Source organism: Sprattus sprattus, assembly GCF_963457725.1.
Source record: "Sprattus sprattus genome assembly, chromosome: 1".
Taxonomy (NCBI): Eukaryota; Metazoa; Chordata; class Actinopteri; order Clupeiformes; family Clupeidae; genus Sprattus; species Sprattus sprattus.
Genome location: NC_137920.1, coordinates 34,697,037 through 34,717,497, shown reverse-complemented (window position 1 = coordinate 34,717,497; position 20,461 = coordinate 34,697,037). Strand labels below are relative to the sequence as shown.

General features: G+C 46.8%; 1 protein-coding gene across 1 annotated transcript in view; it reads right to left on the bottom strand.

Annotated features, from left to right (window-relative positions):
• Window positions 1-709: 709 nt before the first annotated feature.
• The window catches only part of npepps (aminopeptidase puromycin sensitive), a 27,832-nt gene continuing 8,080 nt past the window's right edge, over window positions 710-20,461 (bottom strand). The window contains exons 5-21 of the mRNA XM_080843875.1: window positions 20,241-20,337; window positions 20,101-20,134; window positions 18,958-19,072; window positions 18,471-18,635; window positions 18,210-18,314; window positions 17,532-17,592; window positions 11,728-11,837; window positions 11,285-11,348; window positions 10,366-10,505; window positions 9,503-9,637; window positions 8,496-8,715; window positions 7,269-7,411; window positions 6,120-6,176; window positions 5,877-5,984; window positions 4,951-5,106; window positions 3,793-3,840; window positions 710-3,067 (exon numbers count right to left, since the gene is read on the bottom strand). Coding sequence (XP_080700001.1) covers window positions 2,921-3,067; window positions 3,793-3,840; window positions 4,951-5,106; window positions 5,877-5,984; window positions 6,120-6,176; window positions 7,269-7,411; window positions 8,496-8,715; window positions 9,503-9,637; window positions 10,366-10,505; window positions 11,285-11,348; window positions 11,728-11,837; window positions 17,532-17,592; window positions 18,210-18,314; window positions 18,471-18,635; window positions 18,958-19,072; window positions 20,101-20,134; window positions 20,241-20,337 — 1,905 coding nt within the window. The 3' untranslated portion in view covers window positions 710-2,920. The remainder of the gene's footprint in view (window positions 3,068-3,792; window positions 3,841-4,950; window positions 5,107-5,876; window positions 5,985-6,119; window positions 6,177-7,268; window positions 7,412-8,495; window positions 8,716-9,502; window positions 9,638-10,365; window positions 10,506-11,284; window positions 11,349-11,727; window positions 11,838-17,531; window positions 17,593-18,209; window positions 18,315-18,470; window positions 18,636-18,957; window positions 19,073-20,100; window positions 20,135-20,240; window positions 20,338-20,461) is intronic.

Below are 20,461 nucleotides of genomic sequence, written 5' to 3'. Positions count from 1 at the left end.
GAGTCATATTTGTTTTGTGTCAAAAATACACATCATAGACACAGCAGAAGTAAATGGACTTTAAAGCCTATGCCTATTCAATTAAAAAAAAAATTGTTTAGCTTACTTAGCTCTGCAGGGATTAACTGAGACATTATGCATTACATTCGGTATCCAATAAAATCCCATTTTAAGTGTTTCACATTATTCTTGAAAGGCAATGTCTGTAGATGCATCTCCAACAACTACTGTGGCCCCACTCTGGATTTTCCACTCCTAATATTGTACACCACTCTACCCATGATGGGCATGTTGTGGTTAACAAGATGTTCCAAGTTCCACTTCCATTAGAGTCATGACTTAAGCCAACAGCTACTCTGTTAACCTCAGTGTGGGCCACTGAAAAACAGAGGCAAGATAATAACGGAATGAAAAAGTGGGTAATTTAAACTCCACATAGACACCTTATACTGAATGTCTGACACTTGTTATTCACATAGCTATGAAAAATCAGACAGACCAACAAAACTGTCCCTAGGACGTGTACATCTGAATTTTTAAAGAATTCAAGTTCCACAGATCATTACCATGCGGGTAGCAGTGACCATATTCTGACTGTATTGACTGAGTGGCCATGGGTGTCAGTGGTGGATTGTCCAGGACGCAGTGTCCTGCATTTTTGAACAGTGATCAGCCCCGGAATAAAAAATTCTCACATAGTTTTGTTGAATCAGCATCATTTTTTTTTTATCATAGCCGCTTGGACAACAGTCAGTGCCAGTTTCATCCATGCTGAATCAGACTCCATGACACGAAAAATTATGGTTGAATAGTTTTGATATTCAAATCAGATCGACAGATCCTCGACTCTTTCTGGTCGCTACCACAAAGCATAGAACATCATCAGCAGAGTTTCTGAATAAGAGCATACATGTGAAAACAAAAACAAACAAAAGAAAAAAAATCCTCTTTTGACTTTACAGTGTTACATCCCTTTGGGCTATTTCAACAGTTCTCAACAGCCTCCATCTTCACATCAGATAAACAATATCCCGCCCCAATAATCTACATCATATAATGTATTTATCTACAGATGTATTATATTGTTAAGTATTGTATGAACGTTTGATACAGCATTTTATTTGTACTAAATGAAGTCATTTGTAATCTCTGATGGTGCATTGCTCATTGTGAATGATCATAGAAAACAATTGAACCAGATTTGCAACTGTTAACTTATATATCAAAAACTTGATTTCAGGCATGCACTTTCACACCTCACACATAAAATCAACGGTACTAATTTAACATTGTTTTTAATACATTTTTTTCTTTCTTTTTTTTTTTTTACTTTTAATGAACACCAACTGCATTTCTTTTTTAACAAAAGCACAACAAATGTTTCTGGGAAAGACTGTCAATTGATTGGATGATCATCTTTAAGGTTCAAAGCCACATCAAATAATTAATTCTATAGACAGATATATATCCATTCAACAAGGCTATGTGGAATCCCATGACACTTAAACACTTGCTGGAAATAGGCTACAATTAACCACTTTGAAGAGTTATTGCAAACTTTTCGTTTTCCTCAAACCAATCTTAAGGCCTTAAAAGTACAAGGTGTAAATCAGTGTAAATGATCACTTCACTTCAATATTCCAAAACGGGCCCGTTTATCACTAGATTCTCAAGTAAATTAATCCTAGGGGCCCACATTTTCCCTATTTGTACTCCCATACAATTTACACAAGATTAAATCACTGAATATATACTTTATAAAAAGGTTTTCAAAAAGCTTTTTTTCTTCTGTTTAACGTCTCAGACATATATAGATGCTTAGATATGTAGTTTCCGTCGTAGTTTGCTTTTGATTCCTTTCCCATTCCTATCAACAGTTCTGTTGTTCTCGGGTGGACCGCAGACACAGGTTGTGGGTAGTGTGTAGTGGGACAAGTGGTAATGTTTTTTTTTTTCTTTCTCTCTCTCTTAGGGAGTGACGGTTTACAAGGAACCATGTATGAACCAGGTACATCTCTTATCAAGATCATTCATAGGAGGTGAGTGGGGGAGGTGACAAGATTTGCATTTTACAATAACATACAGTACCATGCTAGCTCTGCCCGTTTGCTGCTAACCGTTATTAGCGATGGAGATCAGTGCCGTTGCCATAATGTTCACAATACCATCAGACGCCACGCCATCTGGCCCCATTCTGCCCCTCTTGCACCTTTCTTTTGTTTGTCTGCCTTCACACCCAGAGTGAAGATATGCGTCACAAAACGAAACATACTATTAGGAATAGTGAGAACCTGTGTGAAGTAACTCTGGCTGCGCAGAAAACAAACACCGAACAATAAAACATAAAAACATCTAACCTTGGAGAAGTGCTGTGTCTTTTTTTTTTTTTTTTTTTTTAAAGGATTGGCTGCAGGTACAATTAGACAAAAAAAAAGCAATTCACATTTCTTGTACTGTGTGTAAGTATACAGAAATTGCATGAAAGACGAAGCCTCTATAATGCGTGTGAAGTGTGTGTGCGAGTGTGTGTGAGAGATATTCTTTATCAGATGGAGAATCCACAAATTCCTTTTCAATCTCAGAAGGGCAGAATGGGGCTAACTACATTCCTCGTCAAGACAAGAACAAATTTGGTTGGTTTAAGGTTTATCTCGAACCACTAAAATGGAAATGGTCGCACAATTATCAATAATCAATATTATCATCAAGACTTTTTTTTTTTTTTCATCTTTTCATCTTCAACTTCTTCATCTTCTTCTTCTTGTCTGCCGCTTGGTTGGTTTTACAAAAATGAAGCCCAGTTTCTTGTTTTCATAGTTCGCTTTTGCCTCCAGTGTTAGTGGTGATGGGCCGGCGGAAGGAGGCAGCAATAACTGCTGGGAGGTCTGAAGTGGGTGAAGCAGGGAGGTGGGGTCAGGGGTCAGACGGGCGGGGCCTTGCGCTGCATCAGGTACTGCTGGATGTCGTCGGCGTCGCGCTTGAGCCACGCGGCATTCAGGAGAATGTTCTCGCAGCACTGCTGTACCGTGCGCTCCGCGGCCGGCGCGTGGTGGCTCTCAAAGAAGCTCTGAAACGAACGACACAGACAGGTTTGTTTTCTTAATTTACTCATCTGTCATCAGAGGATTCTCATGAATGTTTAAATTCAACCTGGGGACTGCCTTAAGGGTCAACAGCAGAGAAAGAGACTGATATATGACTGCAGTGTTGCTCTTTAAAGAGACAGCATGCAACAACTTGCCACTTTTTGAAGCCTCTTTTTACAGACAAGTACTGGTATCATCTTCCAATTAATTTCCATGGTATATGTCATGTGAAAGACAGATAAACACACCCGTCATTCCAACTTGTCGCCTAGGCTATGCACTATGAAGTTCTGTGGTCCAGGTCAGACCACCCCGTTGCCACCAACTATATTGCCACATTGGCAATTAGCTATTAGGGAGAGTTAGCATGCTAGCAAGCCTTTTTGGCAACTGTGCGGTTGTTGGTGTTTGTAAGGTTTTTGACAGCTGCAAAAGGAAAGTAAGACAGGCACACAAAGCATGATGTTCAATTATAGAAAAGTTTACGTGTTTCTTCTATTTCTTAGGTTTGTGTTATTTCATAGATGTGTTTGTCTGTTAATGAATAAAAAAAAAACACCAGCTGCTTTAGAAAGCAATAAATATACTTCACTTAAAAAGGTAGTGACAAGTCATTTTGACACAGAACCATTTTTAGCTTCCATTAAGCCATTAGCTCAAACCTGTGCAACAGAGTTTTAATAGATTAATGGACAGCAGCACTCACCTTCACCTCAGCAGCCATTTTGTCTACTGCAAATCCATCCACAGTAAGCTAGGAGAGGATGCAAAACAAAAATTACACGTCTGGGCAACACAACCATATCTGTGGTTTTGCAGTGACTCACATGTGCCAAACAACCATTTCACTTACACTGCTTAGTCTATCCGTATAAATTATGTCCCTGAAAACAGGATATTGACTTGCAAGTTGACATTCAGCTTCTACAAGTAAACTAAACTTAAATACCCCTTAAAAGGGCATAGTCAGCCTAAGATGAGAATTCTACCATTATATACTCACCTCACAAAGAGAGGTTTGCATATAATGTCTACTTATCTGCACAGCAACAAAGTAGCCTAATTTATGCAGCAATCAGTGAGCAGACATAAAAGGAGCTTCATTCAATTCCATAGTGTAGATGAAAGAGCCGCACTGACACTCACACTTCTGTACGGTGTAAGTCTTTGTGTTTAAAAGAGAAGTCTCATACTAGATTCTACATCCATGAGGAAGAGCAGATAATAATAGCATAATTTGCCATTTTGTAATGACCCAGGCCTTTTGAAATCCAAACTCCAGACACACGTCTCACATCACACATCATTTTCAGCGGTGCCGTTCACTTGGCAGGATTGGCCAGGGCATATTTCTGTTTCACATGAGAGTCATGTGTCTGAGCACTGCTCCCAACCAGGAACAGAGGCCAATTGAACAGCTCAATTCTGACTCACATAGTAATACAATTATGATAATCCAAATGCACAGAATTGTGCCGCGCTTACATCAACATGTTCCATCAGCTTATCGTGAGGGTTGCTGTGACTGACCGATTATTGCATATTGCAGTTGCACCGATTTGCAGACCTTACAAGGAATCATGGAAAACCATACCCTTATCAACTGACCAGGAAAACTGGGCACTCCAGAAAGTGGGTATGAGTATGTAATAAAAGAGTGTGTCTTGAATGGTGGTATGTGCGCGTGCTTAAAGCATTTATGTGCACATAAACTGTTGTGACTGGCCATGAGTGTGTATTTGTGTGCATGTACAGGCAGGCAGGCATGTGTGCATGCATGTGCCTCTGTATGAGTGTGATCTTATGCGTGGCAGTGTGCAGATCCTGTGTGCACTGACAGACATATGCAAGTGTCTCCTCTCACCTTGATGAGCCGTGATATGAGGAAGCCGCCCTGGTACCGGTTGTGAAGCTCCTCCCAGTTGTCCTTGACGTACTTCCACGCCGCTTTCCGCCCGTGCTTGCTGCTGCCTGCCACGCCCCCGATCACAGAGACGGTATCCTGGGGACGCACGTCCTCCTGCAGGGGGTAACACCACATGCTTGAGCCTCCATTCCAATACATGTACTATAGTTAGGGGTCTCTGAGCAGATGCCCATCAAAACTCACTTACAGTGACAAAGAAACAAAATGTCCATTCTATGGAAATTAAATACCTATTTGTAGCACCACTGTATACCTAAGTAGGGCTGAACAATTTTGGAAAATAATGTTATTGCGATTCCTCCCCCCCCCCCCCCAATATTGCGATTGTGATTTAAAATGCAAAAATTGTATCCTCTTTTTTGTCCCATTAAAACGTAATGAATGTTTGAAATATAACACAATATTAGATACATTTAGTGTAAAATATTCTTTCCCACATTTTACATTTTTATTTAACTGCTCATTACAGAAACAAGAACAACAAATCGGTGAAAATAATTTATTTATTATATATTTTTTTTAGACTACGTTGTAATTGCGCATGTTGCGGCTAGAAAATTGCGTTTTATATCGCGATTTTATCGCAAATGCAATTAATCGTTCAGCCCTATACCTAAGGGTGTGAAATATTGTGCGTGTTTGGACTACAACTTGCGTTTAATGCGACGCTCGATGTATGCTGAGAATCAAGCACTTAGGATGGACAAAGCATGTTGACACATGACTGAAGGAGTAAGTTATGACTGTAAGACAGTCCTGGACGGATATAAATGGATCTCTAAGGACAATGGACTGTTAACGTGTAGCAGGGTCACCGCTTGGATTGTACGTCCATGTGTATAGGTAGGAGTAGAGGGTCATACCGAGAGGGCAAAGGTCAGGACCCTCTGGATGAGATCAGGGGCAGCGATGGCGCCTAGCACCCGCTCGATGCGGTTCTTCTCCTCCTGCAAGTCTGCCGCCTTGTGGAGCTGCAGAAGGAGAAAGAGAGGGAGTGACATGACAAATAACCTGATATAGAGTTTAAATTACACAAGTACTAAAGGAGGAAGAGTATGTGTGTGTGTGTGTGTGTGTGAGTGAGAGAGGGGTGACGGGCCTTTTACCTTAAACATTGTTTCCAGCGTTGCACTGTCTCCATGCTTCAGCACTGTGAGATATACCTGAAATATTGTGCGCACACACACACACACACACACACACATTTTATGGTTGTACAAAATCATAAGCATCTTGTACAGACAAACTCAGATGCAGAAACAACAGGGACACATTTAAAATGCAGGCTGTAAGCCATGATTACTAAGAAATAACATAAATCTTTACTATGAGTAAATGTTCTCATTTAGCTGGCTTAGGAATCACCTCATCGCTCTTCTGTTTGTAATATTTCCAGTGTCAGTTTAATATGGGCTTTTTACTGCGCAAGTATAAACAGTTGGCTGTGTTGCATACAAGCATAGGCCTTACCACCTGCTTAGCGAGTGTGACCATTTATTTTCAACATAGCCTATTTTTGTCTGACTAAATATAAGGTTCCTGTTGAGTATCTGAATGCTTCTGAATCACGTGAAAGCCTGCTGTCTCCGAGTGTGAGTCTCATAAGCTTGACTTAGAGGATAAAATGAAACAAAACAAAAAAACATGTCAAATGAGTCATAAGACCGGTAGGTCAGTGTGATAACTCATCTGTGTCAATACACTGCTAAGAGCCTGGCAGCAGAGCCATAGTAATACCCTGACTTCAGCTCCTCCACTGATTGTCTCTGTCTCTGTCTCTGTCTCAAACTGCAGCCTCCAACACACAGTTGGATCAAAGGCTCTCTAAATTAGTTTGAACAAATACTGTACATTATAACCTTCATAAGGCGAAGTTGTATTGCAGGACTGGTGTATTATAATGCATTAGTTTTAGTGTAAGCATGTGTCTGAATGCTTTTGTTACACGTCTGTGTTTGCATATGTGTGCTTATGTGCATACGTTAGCTTGTGCATATGTGTATGTGACTGTGAATGCATGTGAATGTATGCATGCTTGTGCATACATGTACGTGTGTGTGTGTGTACGTGTGCGTGTTTGTGTAAGGGTGTGTGTACCTGTGTGTGTGTGTGTGTACCTGTGTGTGTGTACCTGTGTGTGTGTGTGTACCTGTGTGTGTGTGTGTACCTGTGTGTGTGTGTGTGTATGTGTGTGTACATCTGTGTGCATGTGTGTGTGCATGCGTGTGTCAGCAGACAGGCTGAGTAGAGCTTACTGGGCTCCTGAGGTCTGCCGAGAGGATCTGCTTGCCCTCCACGTGGTCCTTAAACCTCCGCCGGGCCTCCTCCAGTGTGGGCTTATGGCCCGCCTTCCCCAGCTTCCCCAGAACCAGACCCCGTAACAGAGCATCCAGGTGGCCTGCACAGATGGGAGAGGAGAGAGAGAGAGAGAGAGAGAGAGAGAGAGAGAGAGACAGGAAAGAAATAAGATAGAAAAACAGAAAGGACAGAGAGTGAAAGGGGAAAGAAAGGAGAGAATAAAAGGTAAAAGAAGGGATGGGGAGAAAGTTAGGGATACAGAAGAAAAGAGGGAGATAAAGGGAATAGGGAGGAGAGAACCAGAAGAGATAGAGAGTGAGATATCAAGCAGGGGAGAATAAGGAGGAAGATGGAGGGAGTCAAAGAGGAGAGAAGAGTGTGAAGGAGAACGCAGAGAGAAAATAATTAGCACTTTCACAGTTCACAGAGCTGCTGCCCAGGAGAATAAGGCCGTCATGATTTAGTCCTGCCTCATCCAATTTAGCATCGCCTGGGCTCAGAGGCAGCAGTACACCACACAAAGCTCAGAGGCAGCAGTACACCACACAAAGCTCAGAGGCAGCAGTACACCGCACGAAGCTCAGAGGCAGCAGTACACCGCACAAAGCTCAGAGGCAGCAGTACACCGCACAAAGCTCAGAGGCAGCAGTACACCCTAGAAGCTCAGAGGCAGGCGTACACCCTAGAAGCTCAGAGGCAGGCGTACACCCTAGAAGCTCAGAGGCAGCAGTACACCCTAGAAGCTCAGAGGCAGCAGTACACCGCACGAAGCTCAGAGGCAGCAGTACACCCTAGAAGCTCAGAGGCAGCAGTACACCACACGAAGCTCAGAGGCAGCAGTACACCGCACGAAGCTCAGAGGCAGCAGTACACCACACGAAGCTCAGAGGCAGCAGTACACCACACGAAGCTCAGAGGCAGCAGTACACCGCACGAAGCTCAGAGGCAGCAGTACACCACACGAAGCTCAGAGGTGTCCTCTATTATTAATCAACTATAAACCAACAGGCAACCAGCATATTAGTGCTTTATCTTGCTCTGGAGTCTAGTCCAAACACAGTATCTTACCACATGGGCAAAACCAGCGGTCTGTGTCGCTACCATCTGTGGTGCCTGCTTCTTAACTCCCCACATTAAAGTCTCCCTGGTCCTACATCACGAGACCTCGGCCCTGTGAGGCTCACCTTCGCCTGGTCTGCTGTCCCAGCCCAGCTTGAGGCCGATGGGGGTGAAGAGGTCGCGGATTAACTCCTGGATGTCCTCATGGAAGTCGGTGTGGGAGAGGAGCGAGGAGAGCACGCCCAGGTTGCAGCTGAGGTCGCTCCACACCGTGTAGTTGGGCTCGTTCACAAAGGCCTCCATCAGTTTCAGCACCTCCACTGTGCTGATCATACCGGCCCGCGCCTGAGAGAGAGAGAGAGAGAGAAGGAGAGAGGGAGAGAGGGAGAGAGAGAGAGAGGGGTGGGGGGTGGAGAAGATGATAAAGCTAGCATCAAAGACCACAGACTAGACGCCATCACAACTGCAGTCAATCATTACCATGTTTCACTAGATCCAGTAATATTTGTGGCCTCTCTCTTCCCCCCTCTCTATCTGTGTTATGGACAGAGTAAGTGCTCTTCAGCGCTCTATAAACGACGAGGAGGGATGTTAAGGTTGCCATTATGGAGATAAAGATAAAGGCACCTTCAGAGCAATATAGATAGTAATTGTGACTGAAATAAGTAACCCAACCGCACCAAAAACAAGCCCAGTAAAAGAGCATTTATGTGGCTCCTGCGTGTGGGTGGGTCTCACTGGTGACTGTATGGGTCCTACAACCTGACCTAGTAAAGCCAAGCCTGACAGTGACACATCTGCGATCCAGCAGGAAAACAGAAGTAACATAACATAACTTGTCTAACCTCAGCAGTTACCAGCTAAAAACCACTAGAGCTAAACTCTATTTCAGCTAAACTCTATGCACCTAACCTCTACGCAGCTAAACTCTACGCAGCTAAACTCTATTTCAGTTAAACTCTACGCAGCTAAACTCTACGCAGCTAAACTCTACGCAGCTAAACTCTACGCAGCTAAACTCTATTTAGCTTGCCCCCGTCCCCAACCCTTTGGGCCCCAACCCCCTTATCTGATTCATAGCTGCAGCCCCTCTGCCTAGCGACGCTACCGCTAACCGCTCTTGGTGGCTCACCAGGGAGAAGAGGTCGTTCTGGAGGCCCAGCCGATCCACAGGCAGCAAGGTGAGGTCGCGGATCCCCGGCAGCAGGCTGTCCAGCATGGGCGTGCTGTACTGGATGCGGTAGAAGCCCACTGTGCCTGGATTAATCTGGTGAGCATGGAAGAGAGCGCGTATGAGTATGAAGGCTTGTAGGTTGGTCACAGAGTGGTCAGAGTGTGGAAAAGGGTGGGGGAGGAAGCAAAGCATTCATTTTTAGAAGAACACATGGGACTTTTGGCCACCTTCAGCCACCAGGGAGAGCACTTATGAGGGAACCAAGGGCCAACAGGGATTAAGCAAGCTTTGCTCAATTAAGGGATCATGACCCAACAAAAACAAACAAAAAAAAAAGAAACATTTGGAAGGCTCTGGAAAGCATCCAATGCCTCCATTGCATTCCCCCCACATTTTTTCCTGTGATTGCAGCATTTGTGAAAGGAGAGCTGGAAGCTCAGAGCTTGCAAGATGGACATGCTGATTCAAATGTATGTGTGTGTGTGTGTGTGTGTGTGTGTGTGTGTGTGTGTGTGTGTTGCAAGGACCTCTGTCAATGACTGCACAGGCCATGGGGCACAGACCATGTCTGGACTCCTGTGAAGGCACCTATAGCATTTTAAATCAACTGCATGGTAATGCTTAAAGCCTTACATAACTTTTACATTTCTTAACACCAAAGGTTCTTTTTTTGTCTAGGCTTCACAATACATTGTTTGACGGCAATTTCTTCAACAATTATGGTGCAAGGTCACAAAAATAGCATGTTCTAAAGAACCAAGAAGGAAGGACATTGCCCCACACACACACACACACACACACACACACACAACAGGCCTGACCTTAATCCACTGCTCAGGGCTAATGTTGGGAACGACGATTGTGATTTCGGGTTGGTCTAGGAGCACCTTCATCTTGGTGCAAGCGGGATCATCACTCGAGCAGATACTGATAGGAACCATCCAACTAGGGCAATCCTCACCTGGAACCACAGAGAGAACAGAGAACCATTAGAACCATCAGAAGGGTTCCACTAAAAAAAGTCATCCCAGCCATGCAGATAAAGACATCAGTTTTCCAACTGTGCAATGAAAATTACTTTTGAAAAATGAATGACCTGTAAAATGCTGAAACTACATTTTAAGTTGTACTGCAAGTTAAGCCATCATCAAACTGCATAAAAGATTGATTTTATCTGCTCAGCTGAAATCCAGAAAGATAAATCTAGCTATTTTGGAGACATTTAAAATGACCATCTTTGCCAAGTTTTTCTTAACAAATGGAGTCCGAGGAAAAGGAAATGGAGGTCCCAGCCTTCCACCCAACACAGTTGCCTGAGCTCGGCCTGACACAGTGATGTAACATGAAATACCAGTTTCCAGTCTTGTGCTTCTTCTCCCATAAAAGCATTCATATATATTTACACATGTATGTGTGCGCGTGCGTGTGCGCATGTGTGTGTGTGTATATATAGTCATTGTGTGTGAGGTCTGGAGGAGGGGGGGCAGTGTGTGTGTGTGTCTATATATATATATATATATATATATATATATATATATATATATATATGAGACACACACACACACACACACACACACACACTGCCCCCCCTCCTCCAGACCTCACACACAATGACTGATAAAAACTCTTAGAACAAACACAGTGTTCCCTGAGGGTGAGTGTAACCCCTGCGCTAGCTGGGTGTGTCTAGTTCCAGGTGCTGTGCAGCGAGGCGCAGCGACTCCTGGGAGTTCCTCTCACCTTCGTGTGGTCCACTGGCACAGAACTTCCTCTGAGAGATCTTCAGAACGCGATCCTCCCCTTGCTGTGAAACAGGTTGGAGAGCATTTTGGTTCTTAAAAACAATGTCTGACAACAAATATGTGCACACAGAAAACAGTGCAGATACCATGCAAGAGTAACTGACAAAGAATACCTGACAAGGATAACTGACAAAGAGTAACTGACAAAGAGTAACTGACAAGGATTACTAGAAAATAGTAACTGACTAGGATTACTAACAAATAGTAACTGACTAGGATTACTGACAAAGAGTAACTGACAAGGATTACTGACTGCTGCACTGCCATCAGGTAATCAAAAATATTCAGATTCTTTGTTAATATTCAATTGTGAATTGATTCTTTTGTCCTGAGCATACTGAGGGAGTGTCTATAAGGCTAGTGTGAAACAGGTGGCTGTACCTGTTCCTGGTCCACTACGATGATGGGGAAACCCATCTGCTTGGTCCAGGAGTTCATAACTTTAGCGATGGGTAACCCACTGGCCTCTTCCAAAGCTTCCCAAAGGTCCTCTAGAAAAAGGGGGGAAACGAGTTTCAATACCCTACAAATAACAACACTTTCAGACAGGCAATAAAAAGAGAACAATCATTCAGGGTCAACTCTGCAAGAAGGCAGTTCATTATCTGACCTCTGACCTGATGCCAACATCAACATCAACAACATAGCTGTGTGCTTTTCCCAGTGGGTGTAGATGATGTACCCATCACGTAGTCATGGTAACCATTTAACTGTAAGCTTTCTAAGAGTGCTACTGGCTCAGTAATGCTGTTAAAGAGGTAAAGGGATTCTGGCCAGACACACACATGACTGCAGTTCAAATGCACACTGATCCATTCACCTGGCCTGGGGGTGTCTGTGCCTGATAAAACAGTATTAGTTCACCGTGCCATCCCGCCCGTTTGAGTTCCAGCCCAATCAAACACATCCGACACAGACAGACTCTGATACGCACACGCCTCTGAAAGACTTGCATGAGAAGTGCATGGGTTTGCACTGAAGCAGGTCTGCACTGGGACAGGGACAGGGACAGGTCTGCACTGGAGCAGGCCTGCACAGGGACAGGGAGAGGGACAGGTCTGCACAGGGACAGGCCTGCACAGGGAGAGGGAGAGGGACAGGTCTGCACAGGGACAGGCCTGCACTGGGACAGGGAGAGGGACAGGTCTGCACAGGGACAGGCCTGCACAGGGAGAGGGAGAGGGACAGGTCTGCACAGGGACAGGCCTGCACTGGGACAGGGAGAGGGACAGGTCTGCACAGGGACAGGCCTGCACAGGGAGAGGGAGAGGGACAGGTCTGCACAGGGAGAGGGAGAGGGACAGGTCTGCACAGGGACAGGCCTGCACAGGGAGAGGGAGAGGGACAGGTCTGCACAGGGACAGGGAGAGGGACAGGTCTGCACAGGTACAGGGAGAGGGACAGGTCTGCACTGGGAGAGGGAAAGGGACAGGTCTGCACTGGGAGAGGGAGAGGGACAGGTCTGCACAGGGAGAGGGAGAGGGACAGGTCTGCACAGGGAGAGGGAGAGGGACAGGTCTGCACTGGGAGAGGGACAGGTCTGCACAGGGAGAGGGACAGGCCTGCACAGGGAGAGGGACAGGTCTGCACTGGGAGAGGGAGAGGGACAGGTCTGCACTGGGACAGGGAGAGGTCTGCACAGGGAGAGGGAAAGGGACAGGTCTGCACTGGGAGAGGGAAAGGGACAGGTCTGCACAGGGAGAGGGAGAAGGACAGGTCTGCACAGGGAGAGGGAGAGGGACAGGTCTGCACAGGGAGAGGGACAGGTCTGCATTGGGAGAGGGAAAGGGACAGGTCTGCACAGGGAGAGGGAGAGGGACAGGTCTGCACTGGGAGAGGGAGAGGGACAGGTCTGCACAGGGACAGGGAGAGGGACAGGTCTGCACTGGGAGAGGGACAGGTCTGCACAGGGACAGGGACAGGTCTGCACTGGGAGAGGGAAAGGGACAGGTCTGCACAGGGAGAGGGAGAGGGACAGGTCTGCACTGGGAGAGGGAGAGGGACAGGTCTGCACTGGGAGAGGGAGAGGGACAGGTCTGCACTGGGAGAGGGAGAGGGACAGGTCTGCACTGGGAGAGGGAAAGGGACAGGTCTGCACTGGGAGAGGGAAAGGGACAGGTCTGCACAGGGAGAGGGACAGGTCTGCACAGGGAGAGGGACAGGTCTGCACAGGGAGAGGGACAGGTCTGCACAGGGAGAGGGACAGGTCTGCACAGGGACAGGGACAGGTCTGCACTGGGAGAGGGAAAGGGACAGGTCTGCACAGGGAGAGGGAGAGGGACAGGTCTGCACTGGGAGAGGGAAAGGGACAGGTCTGCACTGGGAGAGGGAGAGGGACAGGTCTGCACTGGGAGAGGGAGAGGGACAGGTCTGCACTGGGAGAGGGAAAGGGACAGGTCTGCACTGGGAGAGGGAAAGGGACAGGTCTGCACAGGGAGAGGGAGAGGGACAGGTCTGCACAGGGAGAGGGAGAGGGACAGGTCTGCACTGGGAGAGGGAGAGGGACAGGTCTGCACTGGGAGAGGGAGAGGGACAGGTCTGCACTGGGAGAGGGAGAGGGACAGGTCTGCACTGGGAGAGGGACAGGTCTGCACAGGGAGAGGGAGAGGGACAGGTCTGCACAGGGAGAGGGAGAGGGACAGGTCTGCACAGGTACAGGGAGAGGTACAGGTCTGCACAGGGAGAGGGACAGGTCTGCACAGGGAGAGGGACAGGTCTGCACAGGGACAGGGACAGGTCTGCACTGGGAGAGGGAAAGGGACAGGTCTGCACAGGGAGAAGGAGAGGGACAGGTCTGCACTGGGAGAGGGAAAGGGACAGGTCTGCACTGGGAGAGGGAGAGGGACAGGTCTGCACTGGGAGAGGGAGAGGGACAGGTCTGCACTGGGAGAGGGAAAGGGACAGGTCTGCACTGGGAGAGGGAAAGGGACAGGTCTGCACAGGGAGAGGGAGAGGGACAGGTCTGCACAGGGAGAGGGAGAGGGACAGGTCTGCACAGGGAGAGGGAGAGGGACAGGTCTGCACTGGGAGAGGGACAGGTCTGCACTGGGAGAGGGACAGGTCTGCACAGGGAGAGGGACAGGCCTGCACAGGGAGAGGGACAGGTCTGCACTGGGAGAGGGAGAGGGACAGGTCTGCACTGGGACAGGGAGAGGTCTGCACAGGGAGAGGGACAGGTCTGCACTGGGAGAGGGAAAGGGACAGGTCTGCACAGGGAGAGGGAGAGGGACAGGTCTGCACAGGGAGAGGGAGAGGGACAGGTCTGCACAGGGAGAGGGACAGGTCTGCACTGGGAGAGGGAAAGGGACAGGTCTGCACAGGGAGAGGGAGAGGGACAGGTCTGCACTGGGAGAGGGAGAGGGACAGGTCTGCACAGGGACAGGGAGAGGGACAGGTCTGCACTGGGAGAGGGACAGGTCTGCACAGGGACAGGGACAGGTCTGCACTGGGAGAGGGAAAGGGACAGGTCTGCACAGGGAGAGGGAGAGGGACAGGTCTGCACTGGGAGAGGGAGAGGGACAGGTCTGCACTGGGAGAGGGAGAGGGACAGGTCTGCACTGGGAGAGGGAGAGGGACAGGTCTGCACTGGGAGAGGGAAAGGGACAGGTCTGCACTGGGAGAGGGAAAGGGACAGGTCTGCACTGGGAGAGGGAAAGGGACAGGTCTGCACAGGGAGAGGGACAGGTCTGCACAGGGAGAGGGACAGGTCTGCACAGGGAGAGGGACAGGTCTGCACAGGGAGAGGGACAGGTCTGCACAGGGAGAGGGACAGGTCTGCACAGGGAGAGGGACAGGTCTGCACAGGGAGAGGGACAGGTCTGCACAGGGAGAGGGAAAGGGACAGGTCTGCACTGGGAGAGGGAAAGGGACAGGTCTGCACAGGGAGAGGGACAGGTCTGCACAGGGAGAGGGACAGGTCTGCACAGGGACAGGGACAGGTCTGCACAGGGACAGGGACAGGTCTGCACTGGGAGAGGGAAAGGGACAGGTCTGCACAGGGAGAGGGAGAGGGACAGGTCTGCACTGGGAGAGGGAAAGGGACAGGTCTGCACTGGGAGAGGGAGAGGGACAGGTCTGCACTGGGAGAGGGAGAGGGACAGGTCTGCACTGGGAGAGGGAAAGGGACAGGTCTGCACTGGGAGAGGGAAAGGGACAGGTCTGCACAGGGAGAGGGAGAGGGACAGGTCTGCACAGGGAGAGGGAGAGGGACAGGTCTGCACTGGGAGAGGGAGAGGGACAGGTCTGCACTGGGAGAGGGAGAGGGACAGGTCTGCACTGGGAGAGGGAGAGGGACAGGTCTGCACTGGGAGAGGGACAGGTCTGCACAGGGAGAGGGAGAGGGACAGGTCTGCACAGGGAGAGGGAGAGGGACAGGTCTGCACAGGTACAGGGAGAGGTACAGGTCTGCACAGGGAGAGGGACTGGTCTGCACAGGGACAGGTGGTTTGGCCGAAGACTTACTCCTGCTCTCCAAACAAAGAGCATGTGCTGGTACCCAGTGTTTGTTCACAAGTCTCCCACACAGCGTTCCCACACCTTGTCACACTAAATTCCCAAACTTTCTCTGATCAAAGCATCCATGAAAGCTTTTAAACATTCAGTCAACACCCTGAAACAATCCACTATAAATGCCCTCTCTCATCCATGTTCATTGATTTTGCAAGACAATGATAACAGCCGTACCTTTTCCCAGATATTAGGCCTATACACATTTTGGAATAACCCAGAATTCTTCATGCTCCGGACATTTTGCACTTTACAGACCTTTGGAACTTGTCTGACTGTGGAAACTCCCAATCTGCATGACAACAATGAAGAATAAAACAACTTTCTAGTCTGAAGCTGTGCTAGCAGACACTAGCTGTGTGAATGTTATTATGGGGAACTATGGCAATACACTGCCAGTCTTTCACCGTGCGCCAAACAAACTCATCAGGTCACCAGTTCAGAGTGCTCAGGGGAAATTTAAAGGGGTTGCTTTGATTCACTCTTGACTTGTAAACACCTGTCGGCATCTGGTGTCTGATTAAGGATTCGCTCTGATGTCTGTGACTTGCAAACCGCTCCTCTAAATGGCCTGATTCGCATCAGCGCAGCGCGTGACTCATATGCTGAGTTTTGCAAACTCTCTAAAGACGTCAGCCGCACACGCAGATGATGCTTATTAGCACCTAGCAGACCTTAAACCAGATAGAGGGGGAGGGGAGAGGGGGAGAGAGAGAGAGGGAGGGGAGAGAGAGAGATGGAGAGAGACAAAGAGGGGGGGAGAGTGGGAGGGAGAGAGAGAGAGATGGAGAGAGATGGAGAGAGAGAGAGAGGGAGAAAGAAAGAGGGGGGAGAGAGAGAGAGAGAGAGGGAGAGAGAGGATGCTCATTAACACCTAGCAGACCTTAAACCAAACAAACCAAAACAAGCCTGCTGGAGCACGTTCAAGATGTTCACGGATATAAAAGAAAATAACTAGCTCTGCGGTTCCAACCTTCTGTGCTTGACAGATAGGCTTATCTGCTAGATCCATGTCTACTTTGACACTGACACACACACAGCTTTCTAGCACCTTTGGTTTCACTTACACAAAAGTCTTATTTTGAACACAAGCTGACTGACCACATGTTCAGATGGTAAATCCCTGCGGGACAAAAGCTGGCGCAGCCCCCCCCCCCCCCCCCCCCCCCCCCACACACACACACACACTAATTTCTGCACTCGCTTTCAAGGACACAAAGTTTCAATCCAGCCCATATGATCTGACGCAGCACAAAACCTAGAGTCTAAATCAAGCAATCTGCACACTAATGCCAGTCACTGCCTCCCTCCCAGTCCTCTGTGCTCATTCTCACCCCTCTGTGACCACTCGCATGCGCCACTGCTGAAGCATGAGGATGAGCTGATGGGGAACTTGGGAACCCTGGAGTCAGATACACGCCCTTTAAAGTGCGATGACGCATCAGGCATTCAGCATGTCTGTGTGAGGCCATTTTGTTCTCCCTGAGGCACATTTGGCGGGGCACTTGAGTGCAAAAGACTTGCTTAGAAACGTCTAGCAGGGCGCCCTGGTTATGATCTTGTGGCACAGGAGCTGACCAAATGCGATCACGTGTTTCCCACACTGATTACAAATATTGGGCAACTTTTCTAGCATATCTACATATCTGATATACACACATACAATATGCAGCGCTTACCTGTAGATGCATTTTTGTGTTGAAACTTCAACAGATACGCATTCATTCCTTTCCTAAAATCCTGCAGAATAGACGCCACATAAGTGTGTTTACAAAACCTGCAAAGCACAGGAAGGCAAACTTGGCAGAACTGTGAATAGTTATTGCGACTCACTGCCTAATAAATAAAAGCTATATAAAGAAAGCCTTATCAACGTTATCTCCTCTGGCAGGCAAGTGTACACAAAGACAGCATGCTCTTGATTGGTTTGCCACTGGAAAGATATGGATATCTGGGAGATCATTTTGCCTGAATAGGACTTAGTAGTTAAATAATAGATCAAAGTGGTAGCGATAAAAACAATTGCACAACACACTGAATGGAAATGTAACTTTACTTTGTCCACAGCTGAAGGCCAGCTACTTTAAAAACAAGCAACTTAAATCAAGATGAAGTGAACCAACAACTACATCATTCAAAAGAAATCCATACGGAGAATACAAAATATGCTTAACTGAACACTACAAAGATTCTGTGAATCTGTGAATTAAACTGGAAGATGTTTTGACAAGGCACCCCATCATACTCGTGCGGGTCACTAACTAACTAACTTTAAAAAAAAAAAAATATTAATAAAAATAATTAATTAATTTAAACCTTGGTCACGTGGCCCTATCATGTGGTGCTCATCTGCTCACCTCATCTCCTATGTAGGCGTGCAGCATTCTGATAACGGAAGCTCCTTTGCTGTAGGATATGGCATCGAAGATCTCATCTACCTCTGAGGGGTGACCCACATTCACCTGCAGAGCACAGAACACAAGGAGCATCTCAAGGATGATCTACTGACACAGAACGTTTCAAGTCAGACTGATAATATGATGCTGAAGTTCTTCAACCTTCTAAACCCTCATTTTAAGAAGCCTTTTTTTTTTTTTTTACATAAATCCATCGTGTACCTCTATGGGGTGGCTGTTGTCAAGGGCATCCAGGTCCAGCGCCCGCGTGTAATCGGCTGACACAAACTGCGTCCAGATGTCGTACTCGGGGAAACAGTGGTCCACGCACAGGTACTCGATCCATGATGCAAAGCCCTCATTAAGCCACAAATGGGTCCACCATTCCTGTTCAAAGGGTAACATGCTTTGAGTACTGTGTGTAAGGGGAGAAGTGTTTGGGCAGCATATATTATATATATATTTGAAATGGCATTAACAAAAACTGTTCTTGATAAGCCTTACTGATCTCTCAATCAGGAATGTAGCTAAATAACTTCTAGTGAATCTTAACAAGTTGTCAGCTGCTGAATAAATCTACACCAAACAGTTGCCAACAGCATCTTCAATACAGCACTTAGATATCACATTACTGAAGAAACAACCGTTTCCTCACTAAAAGAGGATTTTAATGCCAGGGACAGAACCTCTCTTTCTCCCGGGGCCTCACCATGGTGACGAGGTTGCCGAACCACTGATGTGCCAGCTCGTGCCCCACCACCAGGGCCACCCATTGCCGCGAGGACGAACACGAGTTCTTCGGGTCGATCAGCAGAGCAGTCTCCCTGCAAAGGAGCAAACAGGCAAAGGTCAGCGATCTGTGCCTCTGTGCCAGTGGAACACGTTCAGTTTGACAAAGGATACCACCCACAAAAATATGGGCACAATATGATCCTACACCCAGACAGACTATAAGTAATTGAAATGGAATAAGACAGCCCCATATTAGAAGTGGCTTGGTTGAATTATTTGGACCCCAACATCTCTGACATTATGTTACAGGGATTTTCTGAAAGGTGGTAAGAGAGGGTACTTTAATGGGAATCTTTTTTCTTTCAATTCATTTGTATTGTATGTCTGTAGCTGAGCCGATGTTGTTGTATATTTGTGTTGTGTTTTTGGTGCTTGTGTTTGAAGTATGGTTGTGTGCTAAAAAAATGAAAACCAATAAATATATTTACAAAAAAAAAAGAAGTGGCTTGGTCATGTAAAAAAAAAAAAAAAAAAAAAAACACCTGACAAGATGCTACATGTCCACTGTGATAGATGGAGGATATAGACATCCAAAGCCCTGAGGAACTACTCTGAAGATTGAAATCTGATTAGAAGGGATATGTAGTTTATTTCCCAATCCCTAGTTAAACATTGAGTGTGCGATTAAGGAATTTAATATACCTTAGCCAACCAAAAAGAAAAACCTAATCTCAGTCACATAAACTATTTGCAATAGTCTTCCTATACCCAATAATAAAATCAGGCAGATCTGTACGTCCTGATGTCGTCTGGCACACCACGCAAATCTGCTCTGATATCCTTTTCAATCACATCAATCATCCCTAAACAGACGAGGGACTGGTTGCGACTTTAGATCTGTATTTAACAAATGTCTCACTTTAATCTGTGCTTAGGGAATCATCCATCTGATGTGCTTACCCACTTTTTTTTTGCAGTCAAGTACCTCCAGCTCTAGTGTGCCTACTTTTCTACCGCGGAGTATTTGCAAAAATGTTCTGTCTGACCAGAGTGCAAAGTCTGGGTGCTCTGGTGAAATTTCGTGCATATTTAGCCAGTAAGATTCCTGTAATCCACCCACCTGTAAGTAACAAGGCCCCAGTTTTCCATGGCACCTAATCGGGATGAAAAAAATATCACAAATGCAGAGTTGAGGCCATTTCTGGTATCTGACAAATCAAAAGCATGGTGTGTTCATGAGGGAGATACCAATACACTCACCAGCAGCAAAGTCAGCAATAGCTATAAGATCAATTTTAGGCAATGGATAAGGAACATTGAAGTAGTCTTTGTAGAAGGGTAAGGTCTTCACAGCAACCTAGAGAGGGCAGACAATGTCACATTGACTAAGTTGACACTTGCAGCAGAACTATGAACTCCACACGTCCACAGTCCAAAACCACCTCACCAATCCACTCACTTATAAACAAACACTACATGTC